Source organism: Oryx dammah, unplaced genomic scaffold (genome assembly GCF_014754425.2).
Source record: "Oryx dammah isolate SB20612 unplaced genomic scaffold, SCBI_Odam_1.1 HiC_scaffold_12, whole genome shotgun sequence".
Lineage (NCBI taxonomy): Eukaryota > Metazoa > Chordata > Mammalia > Artiodactyla > Bovidae > Oryx > Oryx dammah.
The window spans coordinates 67700398-67727869 of record NW_024070196.1 but is presented as its reverse complement, the minus strand read 5'-3'; the positions used below and the strand labels follow the sequence as shown (position 1 = coordinate 67727869).

The following is a 27472-nucleotide window of genomic DNA, read 5'->3' as shown; positions in this document are numbered from 1 at the left end:
TTGTTCTCAACGACATTCGTCTCAACTGACCTTTCAGCCTTCATCTGGACCTGCGGGGTGTGGCCTTGCGGGGCCACAAGCCTGTGCTGGAAAATTTGTGTGACTGACGGGGAGCTCCCGAGAGCAGGGAGCGGGGCCGCGCCCACGGGCTCCTGTGCGCAGCCTTGGGGTCAGGGCTGGGAAAGGGCGTCTGAGGGCAGGCACCCGGGGCAGCTTCAGCCCCAAGACGGGTCACACTGGGTGGCTGTCCTGTGGCAGAGCTGGCTATGGGCCGGGGAGGCGGCCGATGGGCATCGGCGTTTAGCTCCAGGATGTGTGTGTGCGCGCGTGTGCCCAGGCTCTGAGGCCCAGGACGTGTGTGAGCACAGGCTCTGAGGCGCCCCCTCGGCCCCCAGGGCACCGACCCACGGAGCTGGACGTGCTGGGGCAGCGTCTGGCACAGTGCAGGAGCTCGGCGGCATCTTGGGCGTGTCGGGCCTCGGGGGGGACATCCTTGCCTCCGGCAGGGACACGCTGGCCCGCGTGGTGGGACCGCAGGGAGGCAGGCTGAGGGGGCAGCTCAGGTCCCAGGGGCCTCTCTGGGGGGCTCCGAGAACAGCAAAGGTGGCCTCGCTGGGTGAGGGGGCCAGCGAGAAGCCAGGACTGGGTCTTGGTGGAGATAGTCTGGGCTGAGGTCTGCGGGAATGGAGTCCATGAGGACAGGGGGACGCTTCCCCTCTGAGAATGGGGTGGGGGAGGAGCCGGGTGAGACCCCCAGGGAGGGGCTGGCACCTGGGGAGGGTGGTCAGAACACCTGAACAAGCAGAGACCCGGGCATCCCAGGTGTTGGGGGCACGTCCAAGTAGGCATGTGGTGGATGTACAACAGAGGCGGAGAAGGGTGACTGTTTATAAACATTTGTAATTTTATTTAAAAAAAAAAAAATCACAACCATGAACATTGTTACAGTTAGAGGCCCTCTTGGTTCTCGACAACGATACTGAGCATGCTCACAAGGGGTTCCCATTGTTTAGTCTTAAACAACCATCTTTAAAATAAGAAAAAAAAACTCAGCACACTACCATTTAACTTGTTTTAATGTTTCTTCACAAATGGTGAAAAATACTAAAGTACAGACAAGGAATAATCATAATGTTGTGGCCAACATTATAAATATGGAATTATAAATTTAAAACATTTTCTGGTTTAAAAAATAAATCTGGTAGTCAATGCAGCTCTGCGGGTCTCTGCGTCTAGTAGGGCCGGTCTCTGCGCTCCTGACGGTGCTCGCCTCTGCCCGGCAGAAGGGAAGGGGCGGTGGGTTACGATGGGGTGGAGAGGGGAGGGCAAGGGGCGGTGGGTGACGCCGAGGGGTGGAGGGTGACTCCGGGCATGGAGAGGAAGCCCGCCCAGGCTCAGGGCAGCCACCCACCCTCGCCCCAGGGCCGGGAAGACCTGTTCGGGGGAAGGGGCTGACGGCCCAGGCCCCCAGCTGGTTCACCCCCACATACTTATCCATCTTTCCAGGTCCTCCTCGCCCGCCTCGTCGTCCTCCCATCTGTTCCATCAGTGGTCCAGGGGGTCCCCCAGGGCCACCTCGTCTTCCACCACCAAAGCCACCGCGGTCCATGCCCCGGCCGCCACGGAAGCCGCCTCTGTCTCCACCACGGCCGCCTCTGAACATTCCACCGGGACCCCCGCGGTCCATGAGGCCACCTCTTCCTCCCCGCATGCCTCCAGGACCGCCTCTGCCGCGGTCACCGCCTGAGGGGAGAGCGGGGTGACCGCGCAGGAGAGGACACTCAGTGCCAAGACAGAACGCTGAGCACAGAGGCCTTGCGCGGAGAGCTGGGCCAGCGCTTCCCTCACTGCACACCAGGTCACAGTTCAGAACTGACACTGGGACCACAGGTAACCCTCTGACAAAGGTCTGAAATGCTCGGGGGTCCACTTACACATTGACCCCCCCCCCACCAAATATGAAGTACAGTACTACCCAATCTGCAGTCCATAGAATCCAAGGGTGTGGCACCACAAACACGGAGGTGGAGGGCGGGTGGTGAAATTTAAGGGGATTTTTTTTAACTGCACAGAGGGTCAGTGCCCCTGTATTGTTCAAAGGTCAAGTGCAGAACTGACAGCACCCCAGGTCAGGGCTGCGCCTGCTGAAACCAACCTGACCCTGGTTACCAAGCCCATGGAGCTAATTAGCGGTTTAGTGCCAAGAAGCTGCGGGTACCTACCCGGGGGTGGGAAAGGTGGTGGGAGGAAGCCTTCAGGCTTTGGGGCCTTACACTGGTTGCACTCTGTTCTCCAGGCGAAGTTCTGGTTTCCACAGCCCCTGCATAAATAAAATTATATCACAACGGAAATCACTTACCAAAGAAGCCAAGCCTGAGCAGAAACCACCACAAACACCAAGTCCAGGTCCAACTCCACTCAGAGGATCTGACTACAGAAAACGGCTTTGCAGCCGCAGCCTCAGGCAGCACAGCACAGGACCAGGGTCTGATCCGGCCGAGTGTCTGGACAAGCATGCGCAGGTGGGCCTGAGTCCTGTGGACTGTGTGGCCATCTCCCGAAGGCGCCAGGGCAGCTGGTAAAGACTGATGGGGCCACCCACCCCACAGCAGGGCCAGGGTCAGGCTGCTCTGGACAAAGGAAGCCCGCAGGCAGGCCTCTCCAGGATGGGAGCGGGGGTGAGTACATACGGGTTGGGGCACTGCCAGTCTCCAGCTCGGTGCTGGACGTTTCCTCCTCCAGACGGGTTCCCCCGGGAACCACGGGGTCCTCTTGGTGGGAAGCCGCCTCTGTCTCCTCCGCGGCCTCCCATGCGCCCCATGGGTCCTCCAGGACCTCCTGGGCCCCCTGGACCTGTAGTAAGGAAACAGCAAACCACCTCTTTGGGCACTGCTCTGTGTCCCTGTGGTCTGTCCCTACAGCTGGAGGACAGGCCTCCTCACATGTGAGGGACCAAAACAGGAGAAACAAAAGGCAGCCCAAGGGCCGACCCGCAGCAGCCTGGCTCCCAGGGCTCCCAGCCTCCGACCCGTCAACCCCTCCTCCTCTGCTGTCAGTGCTCAATGCTAGTTATTGACTCTACACGCCTTGTCCGTACTCCTAAGGGGTCTGCTCTCACTCTAGAGACCAAGCTCCTCACAGACAAGGGTACTGAGAACGTTCAGAGCGGCAGAGCGGAGCCCGGAGAGCAGCAGTAAATACCTCCTCGGAGCGGCGGCGGCATCCCCCTGCCCTCGCGCGGCGGCATCCCTCCCCGCATGCTGTTCATGGGCGGCTTCTTCCGAGCAAGAGACACTTTAAGTTTGCTCCCTTGGAAATCTTTGCCTAGAAAGAGATGAGAACACTCATCACTCCCAATGTCCAACTCCTACTTCCCTTGAGGGGATCAGGTAAGGTTACACGACTCCTTTTTCACCAGCTGCACCCCATTATCAAACTCAACCATTCCCACTGCATCAGTGTCTTCCCACAATCTTCCCTAAGATTTTTACAGGCGAGGCCAGAAAAGCCTTAATAGGGCAAGGAGGAGAGCAGGAAGTGGCTGAGAGGAGATAGAACTTGCTGACACTTTCAAGTTGGTTTTGTGAGAATTGAAATTCCAGGATCAACATCAAAGTCATTACACACACACACGCACGCACGCACGCAGCAAATGTGCACAGCTGAGGGGTCTGTGGGGCTTTCTGCACCTCTTGACATCTGTTCTTAGAGAAGCAAGTGGATCTGAATGAGAACGACTGAAAATAAGGGATCTCTTAACCCCAGGTCAGCGCCTGGCCCTCGTGTGGCTGAGGGGAGCAGGGCAAGCCGCCTCCTAGACACCCCCAGCGCTCCTCCAGGAGCAGAGATGGTCTTCTTGCTCCTCTGACTCTCGAGTCCTCCTTCCTGCACACCCTGTGGCTACACAGAGGGACAGCCTATCTGTCCCTGGTCCCTAGAGCCACATTAAGAGAAAATCATTCTAACAGAAGGACATACTCGAGCACAAGGCCTTTACCTACAAGGTGACCCTCGCCACACTTGCTCCCAGAGCCTCCGTGTGCCCCGAGGAGGCAGAGCCAGGAGGGCCGGGGCTCCTACCATCAAACCACTCGACCGCAGTTTTGGCAGTTGGTGGGTCTTCGTAAGATACTGTAGCATCGCCTTTGGGCTTTCCTGTTTCCTTGTCCAAGTAAATATGGATCATGGGTTGTCCAGTCCTCTTGTTCATCTAGGCATAAAAGAGCATTATTAAGCTATGACCAGAAATACTAGTTTTCAGAGGAATGGTGGGACTATCGGTGACTTATTTCCAAAGTAGCTACCACAACTATGTACACTTAAATGACTTTAACATAAAACCAAAATAGGCCCAAAGTTTTAAATTGTGTGCCATTTTTCCCCAGCCTCCTCTTCCTATGGCCTGTACCTGCCCCAACACCCGAAGGACCATATCACAGGCGCCCAGTGAGCAGCCACCTCTTAGGGTGCAGTCAGGCCACCCGTGAGACACACCGCACATACAGCAGGACTGTCCTCGATCATTAAACACAACACACAGGACTGTGAGTGTGCTGAGAGGACTCGACCACCTCAAGCTCAACCACAGCCGGTGTTCCCTCCAGAAACACAACAGGATCGGCTTCCCAGTTCACCACCAGATGCAGACAGGCTGAGTGCAGGAGCCACGCTACACAAGAATATGGCTGCATGTATTTTTTGCATTATATGTGCATATGCTCAAACTCTCTAGGATATAAACATTTATGTATCTAGTGATACATGAAAATATGTATAGAGCTTAAAAGAAGTAACTTACAATAATACATGTACTGATACCTATGTTTTTATAAAGGGCATATAAAGACAAAGGAAATGTGACAAAATAGTGGCATGAATGATGGGTTATATAATTTTAAAATCTTTAATTTTACAAACTTGATAGTAAACACTACTTTCTTAACTAGGAATAAATCCTACATACCCAAATAGACAATATACTATATAATCCACAAGTAGGAAGTTTATGATTTACCAACTTTTTATATAGATGGATCACAAAATCCATTCCAAAACAGCCCATTAATGAAAAAAATTAATAAAAACCTGCAAAACTTTTAAGGAGCTAGGCTTCACCAAAGGCCTAATAGACAAATACAGTGTTAATGGGGGATGGGAGGAAAGCACTCAGTATCATAAAAATTCTCAAATTCTTATAGATTCAGGAAACACCCTATGTGTGTGTGTGGTCTCTGGCTGCACCACAAGGCACGCAGGATCTCAGTTGCAGGATCTCAGTTCCTTGACCGGGGACCGTACCACTTTTGCCTCTGCAGAGAGCATGGAGTCCCTAACCACTCGACTACCAGGGAAGTCCCCCAACTGGGGTTTTTAAGGAACTTCGTAAATTGGTTCGAAAATGTATGGATAGGAGTGCAAGAAGTAAAAAGAATGAAACAAGAATCTGCCTTACAAGAGATCAAGATTTAGCACAGAGTAATTAGCAGAGCTACTAGCATTGGATCACACAAATTAAAGAAAAGTATATACGGAGCCAAGAAACAGATCCAGGTAGGGGACTTTCTAAGTGATAGCACTATATACCACCAGGGAAAAGGCAGACCTTTCACAAAGACGTGGTGGAATAAAAGGCCTAAAGAATTCCTATTCATCAAAAGAAAATGAGTAAAAAATGTGAGCCTCAGGGAACTCCCTGGTGGTCCAGAGGTTAGGACTCTGCTTTCACTGCCAAGGGCGTAGGTTCAGCCCCTGGCTGGGGAACGAAGACCCTGCAAGCAGAGTGGTATGATCTCCTAGCCCGCCCTTTCAAAACTGAGCCACAAAGCAGAAGACTTGTATTCGCAACAAAGACAGAGATTAGCATTCAGACAATATAAAGAACCACCTGTAAACCAACAAGTGACAGACAACCCAGTGAAAAGTGCGTGTGAGACACAGACGGGCATTTCAAAGACAGGATGCCATTATAGCATTATCAACCATCAAGGGAAAGCAAACTGCATTTCCATCTTCTTCTACCAGATTACTAAAAGTTTAAAAAAAAACAAACACGTGCTTCCTGGTGAGGCTGTGGTGGACGTGCAGTGAAGAGTCTACACTGGTCGGCCAGGTGGTGTTTGAGGTTAACCACCACACACACCTTAAGAACCAGCAGGTCTACACCTGGGTATAGTCAGTTCTCATTATTCGTGGATTCAAGTATTTGTCACTCCAAAATCAATACTCGTGGCACTTTCTTTGGTTATTTGTGGCAACGAACAGAAAGTGAAAAATGTGTGGCTGGACGCACATGTTCCCAGCAGAGGAAGACAATGCTCTTCCCTCCCGTTCCAGCTCGCCTAGAAACGACCAGAGGCTGGGAACTGGGAGGTCGGGGGCAGCGTTCTGTAACAAGTTCTAGCTCTGGGACTAGTTGGACAAATCTGAATACCAACTCAGGCAAGTCACACTTCTGAACCTTTTTCTTTGTAAAACGAGTAGGATTTATCAGGATGAACTGTGAATTTGTGATTATAATCTACATGAGATGTGTACACACCTCTGGGGCGGTGGCTCGGCATTCACTAATCCAGTGTCTGTAGCGACTTTACAGAAGTTACCACCACAAATAAATACAGGATGCCCAAACTTTGAGATTTTGACCTAGGGACCCTCCTCAAAATTCCTTAGTTTTCCTCATCTAATTGGTAACCATCACAGTAGCTCAGACCAAACTTTCTAGCCACTCCAGCTTCTTCAAGCTTGCCGGGCAAGTTCCTATCTCACTATTCCTGCTGTTATTCTGAAATTATTTCCCACTTGGACTGGCTCTGTTCCTCATTTTATCCCTTTCCTATCTTGCTGTATTTATTTTCATCCTTAAGAATTATGATCACTGAACACAGAACAACTATATTCTTCTTTACAACATGTTCCACACTATACATAAACTTTTAAGGGTTCGTATCTGTTTATTTATTCTTCAAAATTATTTGAAACAAAATATTATTGAGGTACATCTATAAAGAAAGGGAATGATAAAATTCAGGATTCAAGTGGGGAGAAGGGACAAAACTAGAAAAGGAAGACGTATACCAGGCACCTCAAAGGCACTCATAAAGCCCTACTGCGGGGTGTGGACACATAAACGTTATTTTAAAAACATTACAGTCTGTATTTCCTCCCCCAAAAGTTCATGTAAATATTCTTACAATTAACTTCATAAAAGTGACCCTGAGTTATCAAATATGCTTAAGCCGCGTTCAGGATTTCTTTTCTACAGAACAGTATTTTTCGCTTTCTGCTTTTTGTATTTTAAGGAGCAAACCACATATGGACAGTCCAGAAGGAAAAAATCAAGCCACTTCAGAAACTCTCCAAGTCAGTTCTCTTCAAAACGCCCTGTGGTTACAAGATCTGCCAGCCCACAAGGTCCTGCTCTCACTCACCTTAACGCCTCCACACTGCTTAAAGAAGTCGACCAGATCATCAAGGGTCACACTGTCACTCAGCCCTTGCACGTAAATGGCGCTGTTGTCAGAGTCTTCATCTGGATCTACAGGTGGGCCTTCCGGAGAAAAGGAGAGGCAGTTACTGTCATGTATCCACAGGGGCTGATTGACCAACGCTCACTACTGCCTGCTAGCGTTCATCACAAAGCCAAGAGGACTACCAGCCTTACTAACAAGAGTGAGACACAACTTTTGGTATATTTTTGTTGACTCAAGATAAAGGAAGCCCCAAACTGCTCTTGACAGCGAGAGTATTCCACTCATCTACCTGGCTGCTGAACTCCAACACACACTTGCTTCTGGGCTATTCAATTACAAAGTACAACATAAACTCCAGGAATTCAAAATTACCTAAATCAAGATCTGGTCCTTCCTCCATGGGTCCTGCCAACCAGGAAAGATCATACAAAATATTATTAGTGCCCGTCTTGCAAGCTACAAACCTTACAAACACACACAGCTATCTCCTATGCCACCATCTGATGGGGCGCCATTAAATTCAGAATGACCCGCACTGCTAAAATGGAGCAGTGCCCCTTTTAACGTCTGTGGCAGGCTTGCTAGGGTTTGCTTCTCCTTTGCTCGAGTTTGCTTTTAAACCATTAACCAAATCCACTCTCAGTGCTTACGTGCCAAATTAGTGTTAAATTTAAGTCAATTTTTTTTCCTCCAAATAAACCAAATTTTAAAAATGTACTCTCCCCCATATTACAGAAGCAGTTGCTCAATACTCCAAGTCACCCTTTGTTTTGTAACCGTAGGTTAACCTTATTACCCCTAAGACAGTGCCGGCAGTACCCATTAGTCTCTTTTGTAGAGATCATTTTTAAACCGCTTATCAAACTAATAAAAAATTATAGTTTTCTAAAAACTGACTGTATTTTTTTTTTAAACACTATCCATGGTAATACTCAAAAACTTACCACCAGGCTTATTGAAGCCACCTCGCTCTCCAGCGCTGCTGGGGGGATAAACGAAGAAATGAAGGCCTTTCCCTTTAAAAGCCAGTACCGCTCTGAGCCTTGGGGGGGCTCGTGGGGAAGAAGGGCACTGGCTAAACACATCTCCAAACAATGCATCTCTCTCATCTTGTCACTATGCCTTTCTTCAGGGCAGCTTGCTCAAACTTCCTTTATATACAACCTTGCTTGTCTGATTGTACACACCAGTGTGGTTGATTCCTTTCATTTCAGGGGCTGGTATTAATAGTGCAATACTTGGCAAACTGGGGGAAAAATACATCCCAAACACCCACCCCATCAGTTGAAAAACAGGGAGAGCTTGTGTGGAGAGGAGCAGCAGGCCAGGTAACTGCTGTGATGAACCTTCTCATGCTCATAAAGGTGCACCCTCAACCTCTCCCAGGGGAGAGCCAAGTGAGGCCCTGGGCTTCTTAACAATCACAGTTTATAAAAAGCAGGAGACACCACAGTGGAGGCCTATGACATACACCAGAGGACGCATCCAGCCGATCTTCAGCGTAAAGCCACACGTTTCAAGGCACTAGTGGGTTTAACAATCGCTGTGAAAGGAGAATTTACAACAAACACCAAGGCTCCACAGACTGGGGGTGCAACTTTATAAACATATCAATTGAGATCAATGACAACGGCAGCATAAATCACTGCCTTATGTATTCTGAAAGGGGAAGAGTAAGAATTGGGCCTTTTAGGTTTTTCTCTTAAATAAAAGGCAGCTCCTCAGTGGGAGGCCCTGAGCTTTTCTAACCAGTATTGCACCTTTAATACCTGAATACACAATTTCAAGCTGTTGCATGCAGCTTTGCTTCCTTTTTAAAAGTACACACCATAAAATGTTCTCTCTCTTTAAACACAAAAGTTTACACTTTAATGTTACACAATTCTAGAGTATTATACCTCCTCTGGTTCATTACCAAACAACAAGTATGCAGTTACCAAAGTTACAGAAGGATTCCATTTATACAATGAATACATTTTGTTAAAAATATTCTATGTATATTTTTCCTCTCCATATGGACACCGTGTCTAGTCCCACTTTTCATTATGCTGCCGGCTGAGTACTGAGTACGGGTACTTTTTAAGTATTGAAGTGTATACAAGGCTCTCACTTTGTAACCTGTAGCATATAAATGCGACAAAGCATGTTAAAAAGTTTCCACGTTTAACAGCCAATGAAAATATCAAAATACTGAGGCAATGAAAAAGGGCATGTTAACAACATTGAGTGCCTTACCTGCAGAAGACACTGAAAACCATCACCACACCACAATAAAAAAAAAGGGGGGGCTCTTGTGTTGTCCCCACAGGATCCCGCGGACCGCGTCACAGTCTGCTGAGAAGCCTGTGGGGAGAGCCACGGTGTTCCCTATGGCTTCAGCAGAGACTTCTCAGACAAAGAGGGAACACCCTCTACTAGCAAAATTAGTAGAATGATTACTTCTGGAGAATTGAAATGAATAAACTTAAAATTGGTTTTGCAATTGAAAAATACTAAGGACTCTAAATGATTGGAGATGTGATGACAGTGATTTCAAGTGTCTACATCTATTTAAAACATCTGTAAAGAAGTGAAACCTTTATAATGGAATGATATTCTCCAAATCATAAGATTGATTCTACTTTATACGAAATTATTCATAAATTTTTGCATCTTATAAAATGACTTTCTTCCAATAAAGATTTCACTAAAGACTTAAGTTATGCAGAATATGCAAAACAGTATTTTAAACCAGTATTTCAGCAGTAAACAGATTTGTTAATATAAAATTTAAACATCAATTATATATTTAATCTTGAAGTACACTTCTAAAGAAATTCTATTCAGTTTTTCCTTGAACCAACAGTGGCACCAAATCCAATTTATACTGATACCAACATTCTGCATAACTTTTTTTTTACTAGTTTATACAGGGACAGAACACACACAGAACTAAGCCTTCTGGATTATGTTAACCAACATTTCACCTCACCTTCATCAAAGTAGAGACACCAGAAAGGGAAAAGGATGTGGGAGGAGGGAGGGGAAGGGTGGGGTAGCAGGTTCATGTTACTCTAGACAAAGTTTTCTAAACCAGGTAGTTCCATCCATCAAAATGGTCAAACCGATTTAGACTTCTCAAAATCTCCACTGGGGAGAGTGATTCCACCATTATATACATTACTCTGCACAAAGCTACTAGACTTCTCTGTACACCAGGTGCACCTCAGGCCATAGTTCAAGGGTTATGGGACCAAGATCTTCATCATTATGTTCAATAGTTCCAAGTATAAACAGAAGTTGGGGACAAACATTGTGGAAAACAGCTGCATTCCTTTTCTGCAGTATATACACCAGGTATTTCAAGACAATCATTCAGAAGCAATTAGTCAAACACCTAGGGTTGTTAGAAGGGTTGTGTGTGTTCCATCCCAAATCTATTACCCAGGAGGCTTTTGACCTCTGGAAACCAGGAAGGGGACTGAAAGCTCTAGTTTCAAAACCATTCTTTGTTCTCCCCAACCCAACCAAGTCAACTGGCATTGAAAAAAGCAAACTGCCTCTATAGATATGCCACAGAGATGACATTTCCATGTTTGCAAGATGGCTTGGGCTCATCAGACTATCCATGGAAATGCAGAAATAAATTTCCTATGTCTTTCAGTCCCTTCTTTCCACTGAAAATCCTATGGATGAAACAAAATTAGGTAAAAGGAGAAAAGGTTTGCTCTTACCCCATTCCACCGCGTCCTCCTCCCCGCCCACCTCTGCTCATGCCTCCACGATCAAATCCCCCTCTTCCCCTGCCCCGGTTATCAGGGCCACTCATGCTCCGGTTCTCTCCTGGTCCGGAAAATCCTCCAGACTCCTGCCCATAAACACCCATGCTACTGGGGTGGTCCTGTCGGAATGAACCTGAGGAAAGAGTCACATCTGTAAGCCATGGATCAGCATTTACACCACTGCTGTTGTACTTTCTCCTGGAATCATAGAATTCTCAAGTGCAAGGCACTAACCGAGGTACCATCTTCTTTACATCTGATTAAGTCCCCCTCTATCAGTAAGCTTTACATAAAGTTCAACAAAAAAGGCTGAAGTAATCTCATATAGTTTGCCTAGGAAAGAACCACTCTCAAACAAAAACAGGGCTCTGACCAACAATTCACAGGGTTCTGTATCCCAAGATGCCTTAAAAAACTGGTCTTTAAACCACACTCAAACAAAAATGGAGTCAGGTTTCTTGGGGGTTGCTAAGGGGTCGTCTCCATCAAGAAGCACGACTCATTGTCATAATGAGACATACTCATGGGTGCAATTTAAAGACAACAATCCAGGCAAAGACTATATTGTGAAGACAACTTTTAGAATTTTTGGTTACTTTTCCACATAAATAAACTGTAAGCATTCCACAAAAATTTTTGTCTTATGAATGTGAACAAAAAAACAAAATCAAAATACAGTATCTTTTTAACTATCAAAACTGCAAGCATCTTCAATAGCTACCTGCTCACACTCTCTTAATGAGCTGGGGTGGGCAGGCCATAACAAAAGCTGGCTTCACTCACTGCATATAACCTCCCCAGAGAGCAGGGCTGGCAGTCTGAAACTTTTTCTCTGGTCAGTTACAAACTCTCTCTTCTCCCAAGGCATACCATACTAACAACAATTAAACTGGAGAAAAGCCAGGATTATTAGCCAGGATATGATACCCTCAAGATACATCCTGGAGTTCAAAAGCACACAGTGGTAGAGTGTTTCCCCGTTTCAGAAACTCCAAACAGAACCATTCTTATTTGGTTTTCTCTCTTAGCAACTCACTCTGCTGCCCGTAGCTGCTGCTCTGTTGACTATATTGACTTGGAGCCTGGCTGTAGGATCCAGTCTGGGGGGGGTAACTAGTGGGTGGCTGCTGCCCATAGCTGCTTTGCTGGCCATAGCTGCTCGGCTGCCCGTAGCTGCTCGGCTGCCCATAGGTGTTCTGCTGGGAGTAACTGCTCTGATCGTAACTAGTCGGCTGCGTAGAGGAGTAGCTGAGAAAAAACAAAACAAAACAGTTTGTTAGGAGAGGCTTGTTATTTTAGGTCCCCTAAATGTAAGAGGCATTCTCAGCATGTGCCATAGAAACTCTTAAGACTCTAGTTACTTTTTACATAAACACACTTGACTTAAAGTGAGCAAAGTATTTCTGTACAGTCAAGTTCTGAACAGGAGAGGGCATTACACACACACATGACGAGCCTATCTATAAAATGTACAACTGTAATCAAGAGTCTCCCCCTCTACCACCCCCACTTTACTGAAACAGGGCTTCCCAGGTGGCACGGCAGTGGAGGGTCGGGAGGCTCCACCTGCCAATGCAGGAGACACAGGTTCAATCCCTGGGTCAGGAAGGTCCCCAGCAGAAGAGACGGCAAGCCGCTCTCGCACTCTTGCCTGGGAAATCCTGCGGACAGAGGAGTCTGGCAGGCTGTAGGCCATGGGGTCACAAAGAGTGAGACACAACTGAGCACACACACACAGGCACACGTGCTCATCGGAATAATAGTTATTCTCAACCAAACTCAAGGCACGTTTGGGAGCCTAGGTGTTTCCTGTATTAAGGGAAGACTGTGCTCCCAGGGAGGATGACCCAGGAAACGGCACCGAGAAAAGTGAGGCAGCCCGGTATGGTGATCAGTCCCCAGGCTGCCTGCCCACATCATCCCCTGGAGTGACGGCTCGTTTTCTGAAGGTACAAAGCCACCTGATGTGTGTTTGGGTGGCCACTTTTTTTCCTGAGCATAAGTTTCAAGTTGCTTTGGTGTGTATATAGTTCCAGACTTCCAGACATGCCTGATCGTCTATGAATCTGGGCATTAATAAGGAAAAGATGGACAAGGAAACATCAGACTCAAGGTACTGTATGAAAAATGAATATCAGACTGATATTCACCTTCACATATGTCAACTAAAGGGAAGGGAAACTAACCAAAGATACTCTTACACAGAATTAAAGCTTGAAATATTAAACTTTAGATGAACCATGACAGTGAAAAACAACAACGCATAGCACCATTTTAATTCTAACTACAATGATTTTAAGTATCTGCACCTCCCTTACCACAGCTGTAAAACATTATTTGCGCAAACGTGTCCAACTCTCTGCAACCCCATGGGCTGTAGCCCACCAGGCTTCTCTGTCCATGGGATTCTCCAGGCAAGAATACTGAAGTAGGCTGCCATTCCCTTCTTCAGGGGATCTTCCAGACCCAGAGATCAAACCTGGGTCTCCTGCATTGCAGGCAGATTCTTCACTGTTTGAGCCACCAGAGAAGCCCCTGGGAAGCTGTAAGGACTCAAAAGTCTCTCTTCACACCAAGCGCACCTATTCAACTTGCCAGATTCAGTGCTCTCAACGTGACAGGTGTGGGTGGGCCCTTGGGAGGAACTGCTCGAACCCTGCCCCCTTCTGCTCCAAGCTGTACAGAGACACTTACCAGTCAGCTGTGCTTGCTTATACATAAGCCAATGAAATGAATACAAAAAGGGGCAATGTTAATTCTATCAAAACCAAGTTAACACTCGAGGACACAATTCAGACAGTTCATTTGAAAACTTGCATCAAAAAAATAAATCTGAGACCACCTGTGGTTTTTCCTCTACTTTAAAGAAACCAAAACTAGACACTGTAGTTGCTGGTGTGGCTAATTAAGACAAAAGGCAGAACAATAAACTCTTTAAGTCAAAAAGAAAGGCCTTGGCTTAGCCATGACTGGTGCAAGAATGGATCTTTAAGTTAAACATAAAATGATTAAGGTAAACTTTCTTTTTGAAAAAATAATGCCCTGCAACTTGACCCATCTCAACTGCACCTGGAAAATGAGACTGCCATGGTTCTCTTTACCTGCTTTCATGCCACTGTTTCTCATCTGAATAAATTAAAAAAAAAAAAAGTGGCAAAAATGTACTGATATTTAGACTGAGATTTTAATGTAGAATATGTGGTCAGGCTTATCCCTGGGAGTCAGGTAACACAGTTCACCTGAGGAAGCAAAAGCAAGCCGGTCAACAGCCTGAAAAAAATCTGCTCTCTTATTCCACTAGCTCACTGGCCACAAGAGCAAGCAAGAGAAGACTGACCTGGTAGGAGGATAGGACGGTGGTGCCGAGACTGGCTGCATGGGGTAGCTCCCAGGTACCTGGGGATAACTGTAGTTACTCTGTCCGTATCCTAGGCTGGGCTGGTTGTAACCCCCTGTGCTAGATTGAGGTTGACTAGTCTCAGCGGGTTTGTTACCATCCTGCGGTCTAAAAGGAGAAATAAAAAAGTGAGACTTTTCTCTCAACACCAAACTCTTGAGTAAGCACTCTATGAGCAGTATCTATGAGCAATAATAAACAATGTTAGGATTGAGCTTGGAAATAAATACAGTTGTAAAGTGAACTCTATCAAAACCCAATGTTGGTCCAACGGTCTCTGCTGGAAGAGAACACTAAAGATGGAAGAGTCTTAATCACATCCACGGGAGAGACATCAACACGCTCCTTTCGTTTCACTTCAGCAGCTATAGAAGCAATTACAATACCCTGTGCTGCCCATTTAACTGATCTGGGATGGGAGGTGGTTTTTTCAGGAAGGAAATGCCTTTTCTCAATAAGGACTATTAAAGACAAACAAGAAACTTTAACAAGAATGCAAATTCTGGGTTAAAGTAACATTTATGTAAGTCTACGGCATCCTCTCATGCTCAGGATGAATTGGGAAATATCCTTGTGAAGTGATTAATCCCAAGGGGAAAAAAACCAAAGAGGTTTCTATTATCCCTTAACCCCACAGTCTCTAACAGGGTTGTAGCAGAGTTGAGTGCATGCTATTTAAAGCAAAGCCCAAGAATCATCAGGCAGACCAGGGAGGATGTGGAAGTATTGCTTTCTCCAAAGAGCTGCAACAGTTCACAAGCCCTCTCTCTGAGGGAAAAGTGAGTAGCTATCACTGATCAGGAAACAGATTATTGTTATAAAAGTGTGAGGGATTGAAAAATTAAGAAACCAAAAAGGATGACTTATTCAAAGACTAGCATATACCTGCCCGCACCCCACCCCCCAACGGATTGGATACACTGTTGCAATGGGGCATCAAATGGGACCTCAAACATCTGAGAACATTCTAAGTCAACTGAACTGGGCCCCTAGGGGAACCCGCTTAACACTGACCACTGAAGACTGTCTAAAAGATGTACACTACTCAGTAGCTCTGATTACTCACTGTGCATTTTAGAAGTACTCTCATGAGTGTTTGCCAGAGCTAATTTCTTACCTCTACAGCAGACAAAAAGTCTAGGTTACAAGTTGATCTCGTGTTTACTCCCTAAAGTCTTCTTTCAAACCAGAATTCAATGTTCCTTCAAGACTGTATGCAGAAGCCACCTAAGTGCACTGTCTAAAGCAAAGACCTGAAATCTTCTGTTAATAATTAATATTGTTTACTTGCTTATCAGTCATGAAGTACGAACTGTTTGCCCAAATATTCACCCTATAGCAGGGCGCCCAGTTAAGAATTCATACTTGCCTGTGGTACTTAGATTAGCAAGCCAGTACACAATACAGAAATCCACGTCACCAAGGTCTGACTCTGGATATGGATACAGCCTTAACTGACAACTGGATCATGTGACTGTTTCTTGAAATACATGATTCTACAACCAAGCCACCCCCAACTGAGAACTGAGTCTTTTTCCCAAAGAGAAAGCTATTACCCATTTACAGGGTCAATAAAACCAAAGGTAAAAGCATCAGACTTTAAGTCCATCAGTTGTTCTGTTGTGAGGAAACCACATTCTATTTTCATCTGGGGTTAGCAAAGTAAATACAATACCTCCTCATATCAAAATGCCCATTCTACTAAAACCAAACAACCCACTCAGTGACATTCCTTATTCTGGCGCCTGGATGGCACCACTCATCTACTTAAAGATGAGTAACATTTCTGGTGTGACTGTGCTGGGTGAAGAACTGTTGACACCCAAGCAGATCTGAGTGAGCTTTGCAAAGGAACCAAGTCAAGGGTGCTCTCAAGGGGGCAGGTGTGCTCTCATTTCTGAACGCCCAAGGCCCCAGCGCTAGAAGCAGGCGAGGGGGGTCTTACCTTGCGGGCGCGGTGGCTGCTGGCTGCTGTCCATAAGCTGGGTAGGCAGGCTGAGTACCATATGCAGGCTGAGCTGCATAGGAGGCCTGGGTGGTCGTAACCGTGGCAGTGGTGGTGTCGTAAGCGCCAGTGCCGTACCCCTGGACAGGCTGACTGTATGCCTGGGGGGCAGTTGGAGTTGAATATCCTGGAACAAAGGAGAGCTACGTCAGATTTCTGGCTCCTCAGGGATCTGCCTGGACACTCATTAATAGAACAAATTATAAATCACTTTCAAACATTATGATATTTGGCTCCTTTAAATATCTCCCCTTCAGTAAAAGTAGCAACAAACCAATATTTAAAGCCTACGTTCTCTGATAACACTCAGTTTTCAGCAAAGCACTGTCTCTTTTGCTCTAAACCACACCAAACAGAAAGGAAGACAGAGCAGGCCACAGAAAATGCTGATATAGAAAAAAGGGCTCCCTTTGCCCCCACCTTTAAGGGATTCAATAGGGGACACAAATTCTATACTGGCTTTGCAAGCAGGCCTTCTTAAACAAGTTTTTCAACTAACTACTTAAGTATACTCCAAATCTCTACAAACAGGAATAAAATTCCCCAGGAAGGGAGGTAAAAGACATAAAGTAGCTGCAAAATAAGGATCCAGGTACAAGTTTAGCATTAAAACCTATCATTTGGAATTATTTGCTTTCAGCTCCAAGCATCATGGGCAGTTCAAGTTTAAGGAAACTGGAAATTGTGGAGAAGATGTGTTTAATTTTCAGTGAGATGTTAACAACTGATTAAACACTCTTTAAGAACCACTAATTTTGTTTCAGGTAATAAACTACTAAGAAAATGCCAGTTACCAGCATTACATTAGTAATAAAGACATACTACAAATTATATTTGCTTACGTACGTATGATCAATAAAGGTTTTCCTCTTTAACTTTTTGATAAATTACCTTAAGTTTAATACTCCCAAAATACACACTGAAAATTAATGTTACATTTCACATAAACCATTTGAAATGCTAGTAGTCATCAAGTTATCCATCCCATTTCTCTCTCATTTACCTACCATGAGCAAATGAGTATTTTTCCTGCTAAGCAATACTGGAGATGGACTTTGTAGCCTCCCTGCTATTTCCCTAACCAAGTGTTACACACCTGTCCTTGTACGTGTACAGAGACCAAGCTAGGGTCTCTCCCTAGTTCCTGCCTTTGCCACACCAGGTGGGGTCCACATCCTTTCTTTTCCTTTTTGCTGCACTGTGCAGGTTGCAGGATCCTTAGTTCCCCAACCAGAGAGTGAACCCAAGCCCCGGGAGTGAAAACCCCAAGTCCTAACCACTGGACCACCAGGGAATTCCTGAGTTCCATGCCCTTCCATCTGGAATTTGGGCTTGGAACATGACTACCCCCGAACCTGCAGTTTCTAACTTGAGTCCCTTTCCTAGAAGAGGTGTCATAATCTTTCCTGATGCTTGGCATTCCTTATTCCTATTCAACAAGCAGTCAGCCATGCAAAAGAGTCAAGTCTAGTACTCAGCATTTATGTCCATCAAAGAAAAATCCAAATCTCAATAAAGCAAAAAAGTTTCAGTACTCATAACAAACTTCAGTTAGAACAGTGTCCTCACTCTACACAGAACTTACTAGCCAAAAAAAAAAAAAAAAAAAAAATCAGTTTCCCTCTGTGCAATCTAAAATGTCACCAATCTGTAGCACAGAATACTTTCTTCTCCACTTCAAACATTTCAGGGCAATTCTGAAATTAATTATATACAAAGACAGTAACTGCCTTCTCAAATATGTTGGGTTGAAACGTACATGAAAGCATATTTCACAAAACAGGAGTCCCAAGCACTAGAAGGTTTTTGAGTTGGCATGTTATTCATCTGAACTGTTTATTTAATTTAAAATTTCTTTGCAGAATCCTAATGTCAACCATATAAAGCACTCCTTTATTTAAAATTTAACTGGAATCTAATTCCACCTACCCTATTACTCCTACACAGATTTTTCCCCTCTCCATGACAAGCCATTTTTAAGATTTATAAGGACAACAATTAAAAAACAACAAAAACTGTTAAGGGCAATAACTCATGTCACAGAAACATCCAGCAACAGACCCTTGTAATGCTGAAAATTACAGTAATAGACACCAGATTAATAATCTTTTAATTAATTTGTAATACCCACACAAGCAGCCAAGCAAAATGAGCAAAAATTAATTGAACAAAATGACAATAAAAATGACCAATATCAAAAAGACAACATATCTACCATGTGGTGAAGAATTTAAGAAAAAAGAGAGTAAGAAACATCACACAAACTACCAGAATTTTTGTTCAACTTCAATACAATCTAAAGTCTAATATTTCCACTTCAATTAATAAGCTGAGATTTATATAGCTCCTCCTCATGCAGTTTTATTTTAAAATATTCTAGAAAAGAGTCTTTTTATATATTTCTTCCAGTAATTATCCAGTTTTTTGTGCTTTTATGTGCAAAGCAGAATGAGGTGAGTGAAAGAGTGCTCAGCTTGCGTGAACATACCTACTACTGTTGGGGTCCTATTTGGTTTGGTTCAGCTTCAATTTGCTCACCAGGTTTAATTTTAGTTTCTACACTCCAAAAGTTGATGGGAGAATTAGGGGAGATATGAAAGGTCTTCCATAAACTACAAAGTGAATACACAGCTCTACAGAACCTAGAAACTACTTCCTACAAATGTCTTGATCATGTTCTTATGATTCAGAGACTCCAAAGGCTGTACTATTTTACTTCAAATGACACTTGCTTTTAAAATGAGTTAAAGGTAGCTAAAAACATCTAGTTGTAAAAAACCAGTCATGGGGAAGCAAAGTGCAGTATGGTGACCATAGCTGACAATACTGTATTATACACTTAGAAGCGGCAGAGAGAAGATCTTAAAAGTTCTCATCAGAAGGATGATGTGTGTGTATGTGTGTGTGGGGCGGTGGCGGGGAAGGATGACGTGTGGTGATTCATGCTAACTAGACTGCTACTGCTAAGTCACTTCAGTCGTGTCCGACTCTGTGCAACCCCATAGACGGCAGGCTCCCCCGTCCCTGGGATTCTCCAGGCAAGAACACTGGAGTGGGTTGCCATTTCCTTCTCCAATGCATGAAAGTGAAAAGTGAAAGTGAAGTCGCTCAGTGGCGTCCGACTCTTAGCGACCCCATGGACTGCAGACCACCAGGCTCCTCCATCCATGGGATTTTCCAGGCAAGAGTACCGGAGTGGGGTGCCATGGCCTTCTCCGGCTAACTAGACTGGTGGTGATCAATTCACAATACTCACAAACAATGAGTCATTTTGTTGTACATTAGTTTCCACTTGAAACTAATGTCATATATGTCAATTACATCTCATTAAAAATGTAATAGCTTAAATATGCAAAGTTCATCTCACAATTTCAAAATTCTGTGTTCAAAATACAAACTGCAAAATTTCAGTTCCAGGTTTTTCTATAGTTGCCAACACCCACAGAAAGTTTAAACACTTCCCATCCTATTCAATGATATGCATTAGGTAGACTAGGAAATACTTCCCATCAAATCCATAACACAGTCACACAATGAAATAAATCATAGGTGAGTTTCTCCCTATCAACTCTGGTAGACCATATATAACTTGGGGACTGAAGATAGTTTGAAAAGTAATATTCTCTTAAAATAATAATGACAGGAGTGGGTGGGTGGGGAAAAGGTAGGGATCCTGAAATGTTACACAGTATTAAACATAAAAAAGTTATTGTACAATTTTCACACACTCCACTTTCAACCCCAGTATTAGGATATAATTTATTCTAATTCTTAAAATAGTTCATTTTTTATTTTTTGCTCCCTGAAATGCTGTTACATATATTTAAAACATACTATGGATTAAAATAATATCATTAATACTTAAAAGGAAAATAAAACATGTCTGGACTGGAAACCAACCAACAGACAAACATAATACATGCAGGATGGCAATCTGTTCCTCTAAATAAATCTAATCATGCAACCTATCCTTGAGGGAACAGGGAAAATCAGCTGGGAAGTAGTCATCTGAAGTACCTCTGAGAAGGTGAACAACTATTATTAAGGCTTGACACAAAATAATGTAAAATAAAATAAAGCAAAATCTTTCCCAAAATTACACAAAGAAAAAGGACATGGATCTGCAAATGGGACCTGAAGCAATTTTCCATTAGCAACCTTGCTGTGTGTGATGTTAAGTTTGAGGGTTAAACAAATGAAAACACCTAAAGGGTTAACATTACAGGGTTAGACAAGATGGAAAGCATTTCCCATGCAAGAATGAGCAGGGTAGTCAAACCTGTACTGGTCCCTTCTACTGTGGAAAGCACAAAACAAAAAGTAGAGGGCACACTATCAGATGAAGCAAACAGATCTGAAAATCAGTGCGATTTTTAAGCAGCTCCGTTTAAGAAGGCTCATTCTTACCCAGTATTAGCATTAGCACAGTCTTTTATATATTCTCCATTTTGTTGTGAAATTATTTAATACACTGTATAAGATACATTAAAAAAAATTCTTTTTTCCTTTGGGATTTACCCCACCCACATTCTATTAGAGATCCTTCAAGGAGAATGTAAGGAAAAGGAAAAACAAAACAAAAAACCCAGCTCCTCCTAAGAATAAAGGATTCCCAGACGCCAAGGTATCAACTAGAATATATACCCAAGAGCACAACTAACAAGCTCCTTAGCAAACACCCTAGGTAACGTGGCCCCAAAGTCTCCCAGGGTCTTACCAGTGGGAGGCTGTCCATAAGAAGTTGCATAGGCGGTCTGCCCATAGGTTGCAGTGGTCTGAGCCTGGGTATAGCTGACATCAGTGGGCTGTCCATAGGTTCCATAACTTTGCTGCCCGTATGCCTGCTCCAAGAAAAAGAATTCAAGAACTTCATATATGAATCTAGCATTTTAGCAATAAAATGGACTAACTTACTTCTAAGTTCCTAAATTGGAAAATAAAAATTAATAAAAAGATTAAAAAAAAAAAAAAAAAAGACAAGAGCTCACAATATCATGAATGCTTGTTTCCCCTTATCTAATCCACTTGTATTTTCCTAAACTATAAAAAAGTTCCTGAGACAAATAGGTAAAAATCTCAATTTAATGAAATTAAGAAAAATTTAAGAAATTAACAAGATGCCCTCAAATGATGCATAATGAGGGAAAAGATGTATAATTGCTCTCACTCAGTGTAGCAGTTTTAGCAAATAGAAACAAATGCTAGAAAAACAAAATGAAAAGAGGAAAAAAAATGAAAATGGGGCTAAAACCTGTCAGACAATTTTGAAAACTGGATTTTCAGCATCGGACAAAGATTTACAAATTGTCACACCACTTCAAAGAAAATGAGGAATACTACATGTCTCCTTTAGATTAGTAAAGCATGAGTACTGAATTTTGAACTTGCACATCAGTAATACTTAAAACCTGGCAAGGTATGAGCTGTTCCTTCAGATATCAGTTAAGATCACATTCTAGATTTGAACGGCCAGTTATGTAAGATCTGCTAGAGACATCACATTCTGCCTGTCCTAGAATCTTTCCACAACCAAGCTATTAGTATTCTTTTATGCCACAGACCATTTCAGAATTTGAGGTGATCTTGAGAACACTAGGTGGCTAATTTCTAGTATCTTTTGGCCTAGATTTTAAAACAGGCTCATGTACTAGAAAGAGCCCAGAAGCCCTAGTTAGGCAGCCATAAGAGCTGACCCATCATTTACTGTGCAACCACTGGCAAATGGTGTAATATCTATGCACTGCAATTTTTTATCTGCAAAATGCCATATTATCACCTTCCTCTGCAAAACTGCTATACAATTAAGTTAAATAAACAAACACAAAATATGCAGAAGGAACAAGCATGGAGCAAAACACCAAACTTGAGAAATAATACTAGAAAGGAAAGGAGAACTAGCAACTCCCAGTTTGAGGACGGTTTCATTACAATGGCACTCCCACTGTGAAAGTGTAAATATCTGTGCACTTTATGATTTCAAACACATTATACTTTTCCATTACTTAATTTTTGAAAAAGATTCATGCTAGCTATTGTTTTAATGGCTGATGGAGATAGTTTACTTGGGGATGCAGCCACATATAATTATCTTAAAAATTACCTGGGTAGTCTGTGCATATCCTTGAGTGGGCTGGGCGGTATAAGCGCTGTAGCTGTAAGAGAAATTAAATGCAAGAACTGAACACAGAACATCCAAATTCCATTACTAAATTCTCTACAATTAGAGGAGGCTCTGTACTCTAAAAAAGCAACCAATTACACCCAAAGTACACTTGTAAAAATCTGACTTACCCCTGCTGGGCTGCAGCTTGGCTGTATGTACTATAATCTAGAGAAAACAAGAAGAGAAAATAGTGTGAAGCCAGAATTTACGAGGAGGAGGGAAGGAATTCAGGCAGCAGGAAGATGAATTTTTAAATACCGTACCGAGAAGACCTACAGGACAACACAGGTCCAAATGAGTATCTCTTCTCTCTCAACACCAAACCAAAAAAAAGTCTAAGCCAGTTAAATTCAGAAAATTTGAACAAAGTGCTAGCTAATAAGGTCAAGATCAGCTGATTTGGCAGATACTTTGCATGTTCCCATGACTACAAAGCCTCCCTTAACCCACTGGCTGTCATTTCAAATATATGACCATCATCCTAAAACCAACAGGAGATGAGATAAATGTAACAGCGCCCAAAATTTTACCCTCAGGAGGCACACAACAATGTAACAATACTGGAAGACAACAACAATTCCAATACTGGAATATAACACTACAATACTGGAATGGCTATATCAGTAGCTACATCTTCTCAAAACCTAGTTTAAAAAAAAAAAAATCACTCCCTCACTTAAACAAGTTAGACGGCCCATAATTCCCTAGGAAGGCTGAACAGAAATGGCAGAAAATGATACATGTTATCCTGCAAACCAGGGTTCTAAAGGGTTTGCTGACCCTATGAGGGGTCATAGCTATAATTTAAAAACTATGTTACAAATCCCACTGAAGACCCATAATTGGCAGAGAAGAAAGCATTTAATCTTTTGGTCGAATAGCTCGGTTTTAGGTAAAACCATCTTTTAAAACTTAAGTGATTTCACCTTAAAAACACACTATTTTTCTTCCCCTGCCCTAAGTAAACCTTCCTACAATTTTTCTTTCCATGAGAAATTTGTCCACTGGTTAGGAATCTGCCTTCCGGAACATAGGACATGGGTTCGGTCCCTGGTCTGGGAACTAAGATCCCACACGCACAGGGTGGCTAAGCCTGTGCACCACAGCCACAGAGAAGTCTGTGTGCCACTACGAAGATTCAACGTGCCGCAACTAAGACCCAGCACAGCCAAATAAATATTCTTTTTTTGAAAAAAAATTTACAAATGCACAAAAAGGGGACTTAAAAGAAAAAAACCCTCTGGTCCACTGAAGTGTCTAAAAATAGTGAAAATAGAAAAGAAAATTGTTAAGAAGCTTTCATGGCACTACTGAAGTAAACATTCATATATACTTTAAAAAAATCTTGCCCAATTCTCTGCTCTAAGAACTACTGTCTTATTCTATTAATACGTCAGAAGACAGTACCGCCATTAAGGCAGACCAAAGGGCCCTTCCTTTCCAATCAGAAAGCAGTGCCTTATCTGAAAGCAAAAGCTGACAGCTCTTCACAGAGGGGGTTTCTAACCTCACTCCAACAGAAGCCTGCTTCACAGTTCACCTGGCCTGCCCCTAGAGCATTCTGCTGAATCCATCTCTTTAACTTGGCTCATTTTTCACCTCTACACATAACTTGACCACTTTCCTTCCTCTACACCCTTCACTCAGAACCCTGAATCATCAACATCATCAAATCAACCACCAAAGGCTATGTATGAGTAAGTCGATTTGTTCAAGACAATCTCAGCTCTGTATGTGACATATAAAAATTCAAATCACCTCTTTCACGTTTTAGTTAAAAAATAAACATACCAATGAAACACCAAAAATCAAATATTTCAACCTACATTGTACTGAGGCTTCTGTGTGAGGAATGGTTCTATATCATTGACATGTAAGTTCAGTGTTTGCAGGAGAACTTTTACACAACAGTTATGTAAAACATAAAGCTGGCAAAGCTGACAAGGAACAACCAATGACCTCACATCAATGGGAAACCAGCTGATTTAGCCCCACACTGTTGGGCTAGGGGAGGTAGTAAATGTGCTTCATGAGAACTTGTTATCTTCCTACAGCGTACAAACCTTTACATGGCCTCAAAAATCTACAGTTACACACTGGTCAGATTATTTAGCAGTTATTTTTTGTTATAACTCCCAAACGTGTAGCTGAAGACTATACTAAAACACAGGACAAGTTGAGGAGAAAGGGGGCTATGGGTGGGGGCCTCCAGAGTGCTATGCCAAGTCACTTCAGTCCTGTTAGACTCTTTGCGCCCCTTTGGACTGTAGCCCACCAGGCTCCTCTGTCCACGGGATTCTCCAGGCAAGATTACTGCAGTGGGTTGCCACGTTCTCCTCTTGGGGATATTCCCAACCCAGAGTGCTAGCAATATTCTATTTCTTGGTCTGCATGGTGGTTACTTGGAAGTTTCTCTGCTAAAGTGGACATATACTTTAGGTACTTTTCTAAATATGCCAAATAAGGAGGAAGAAAAGCTAAGAATATTGCCCAATGTGGTGGCTTTTAGAAACTTCAGGCAGTCACGATTCGAACTGTTGAGAGTTACAGCTTCAGACTACATCATAAGTTAAAGAAAGTCACTTCGGGACAACGCCGTGAGAGCTGTAACATCAGAAACTAAGGGCTCAAAAAGCTCTTCAAAGGTCTAGCCTAAGCCGGTCATCTTGAAGGACAGGACACTGAAGCCCAGATAAGGATTCCCTCAAAGGACCCCCGTCAGACCCGCTGCATGTCTACATAAACCACAACTGCAACTCTAATACAGTATGCGGCAGTCACCAGTACACAGAGCTTGAGCAAAGGAGAACGAAAAACCGGCATGGCCCCCCCTACACACTTAAATACACACAGGCGTACTCCCCAAACTTTCACGGCGAAGGGAGAGCAGCACTCCACCTTGCAAAATCCGAACACTGCAGGCAAGAGGGAGGAGGAAAGGGCTCTGAGGAAACCATTCCCCACCAGGAGGTGTCTTGGACTGTGGTTGTTTCAGAGTCCTTTCCTCCAGGGGCACTCTGTACCCTGGCACTAACAGCCAGCGTCTACCACCTGCTTGTGTACAGACCACAAAGCTGTCTTGCCCTTGCTGGATTCTGGACCCTTTTCGGATTAAAACTCGGAAGGACCCAAAGCTTTTCCCATCCTCCCTCTCCTCTAACTGCCTCCAAGGCCTGGAGTCAGGCTGCCTAAAAAGAACCCCAGAGGCAAAAATCTCTCCACCCGATCCACAACCGCAGTTAGTGCACGGACTGCAAACTGCAGCTCGCGTTTAGGCTACTCTCTTACACACCCCGGGGCTGTAAGGACCACCCCACACACCAAATTCCAGATCCCACCCCGGGCTTTCTTTCAAAGTCCAGTCCGCGCCTCCTTCCGCTCTCTTCTGTCAGACCACGAAATAAACAAGCCTCTCTCGGCTTAACCTAAGCGAATAAACGTGCGAGACGACTACTTAAGCATAATTCAAACGCCGACCGAGGCCTTTTGTTTCTCCTAAATCAAAAAGGCCAAGAAATGTCTTTCGGTGGTGGATTCCTGGACTTGCGAACCGGGTTGGCCTCATTATACAACAGGCCTCCCTCCGCGTTTGATGAAAAATGGCCCTGGGAAGCCGCTTAATTGCTTTTTGTGGCGGAAAGGACTAATAATGGTTTAAAAAAACAACTTTAAGAAGCAGCTGACTGGGTAGTTGTAAAGCGGAGCGTGGGGTGGGGGCGCTCCGTTTAAAGCCCAGTCGGGCAGAAGTTCGGCGTGGGGGCTGGAACCCGCCGAGGGGGGGCAATTCGGCAGCCCTGGACGACGTGCCAGCCGACCCGGCTTTAAGGACGACGGGGCTCCGGCTCACAAGCCCGCGAAGCCTTTTTTTGTTTATTTGCTTCCCCCCTCGCAACCCCGGGCTTCCCGGACAGGCAGAATCGGCCGCGGGCCCAGGCTGCGGCCCTGGAAATGGAATCGCGGTGGGGAGAGTCAGAAAGACGCGGGCCTGCCGCTTCTCGAGCCGCCGCCCGCCCCACCTCCAGTTTCGGGGTGCCGGGCCCGAGGCCTGGCCGAACTCCCCACCCCCACCCCACGCGGGGCCCCGAAGCCTCAGGCCCCGCCCACGTGGCGAGCGGCCCGGATCTCGGGGCCCGACCGCCGCCACACAATGGGGGCCAAGGCAGGCCCCGCGCGCCCCCGCCGCCTCCAGCCCCCCGCGCGCCGGGGGCGCCGGAAGGTTCCAGAGCCGGCCTGCCCGGTGGGGGGAGGGGAAGGAGCGGAGGGAGACGCCGGCCATCGAGCTTCTCAGGCCGCGGCGGGTACCTCACACCCTTCTCGGGAAAGCCCACTCAGTCGTCCCTGCCATCCCCAAGGACGAGCGGCCCCCAATCTGGGCGTCCCTGCCGTCGCCGGCGCGGCCGCAGTCCCACCACACTCACCCGTGGACGCCATTTTCTCTCCTTCCTTCTCGTTCTCTCAACGTCCGTCTCCCTCTCGCTGGTCCTCTAGACGCCGCACTGCGCAGGCGCGGGACCCGCAACCTCGGGCGCTACCATCGGGCCCCCGCCACGGGGGGGGGGCGGAAGGCGGAATGACCCGCCGCTTCCCGGCCTTCGCGCCCGCCTCTCCAGTCCTGATTCTCTCTAAAGAGCCCCGGGTGTGATGAGCGGACCGAAATCACACCGCGGGGGCGGGCGC

The 27472-nt window shown here is 45.0% G+C and overlaps 1 protein-coding gene across 8 annotated transcripts; it reads right to left on the bottom strand.

Annotated features, from left to right (window-relative positions):
- Nucleotides 1–880: 880 nt before the first annotated feature.
- EWSR1 (EWS RNA binding protein 1) lies at nt 881–27472 on the bottom strand. Of its 8 annotated transcripts, none has more exons than XM_040251382.1 (18): nt 27214–27472; nt 22924–22960; nt 22733–22784; nt 21350–21473; nt 20912–20929; nt 16573–16759; nt 14568–14735; nt 12267–12478; nt 11183–11363; nt 8414–8451; nt 7842–7874; nt 7428–7546; nt 4081–4210; nt 3202–3324; nt 2691–2853; nt 2223–2320; nt 1491–1743; nt 881–1272 (listed from the first exon to the last, which is right to left on the bottom strand). In XM_040251382.1, exons 1-18 carry the CDS (start codon nt 27224–27226, stop codon nt 1233–1235), a joined length of 1989 nt encoding a protein of 662 aa, XP_040107316.1. In that variant the 5' UTR covers nt 27227–27472; the 3' UTR covers nt 881–1232. The 8 variants fall into 8 exon arrangements, with proteins under 8 accessions (XP_040107316.1, XP_040107317.1, XP_040107314.1 ...); XM_040251383.1 differs by having other exon boundaries at nt 8414–8448; XM_040251380.1 differs by having other exon boundaries at nt 21350–21476; nt 27214–27317.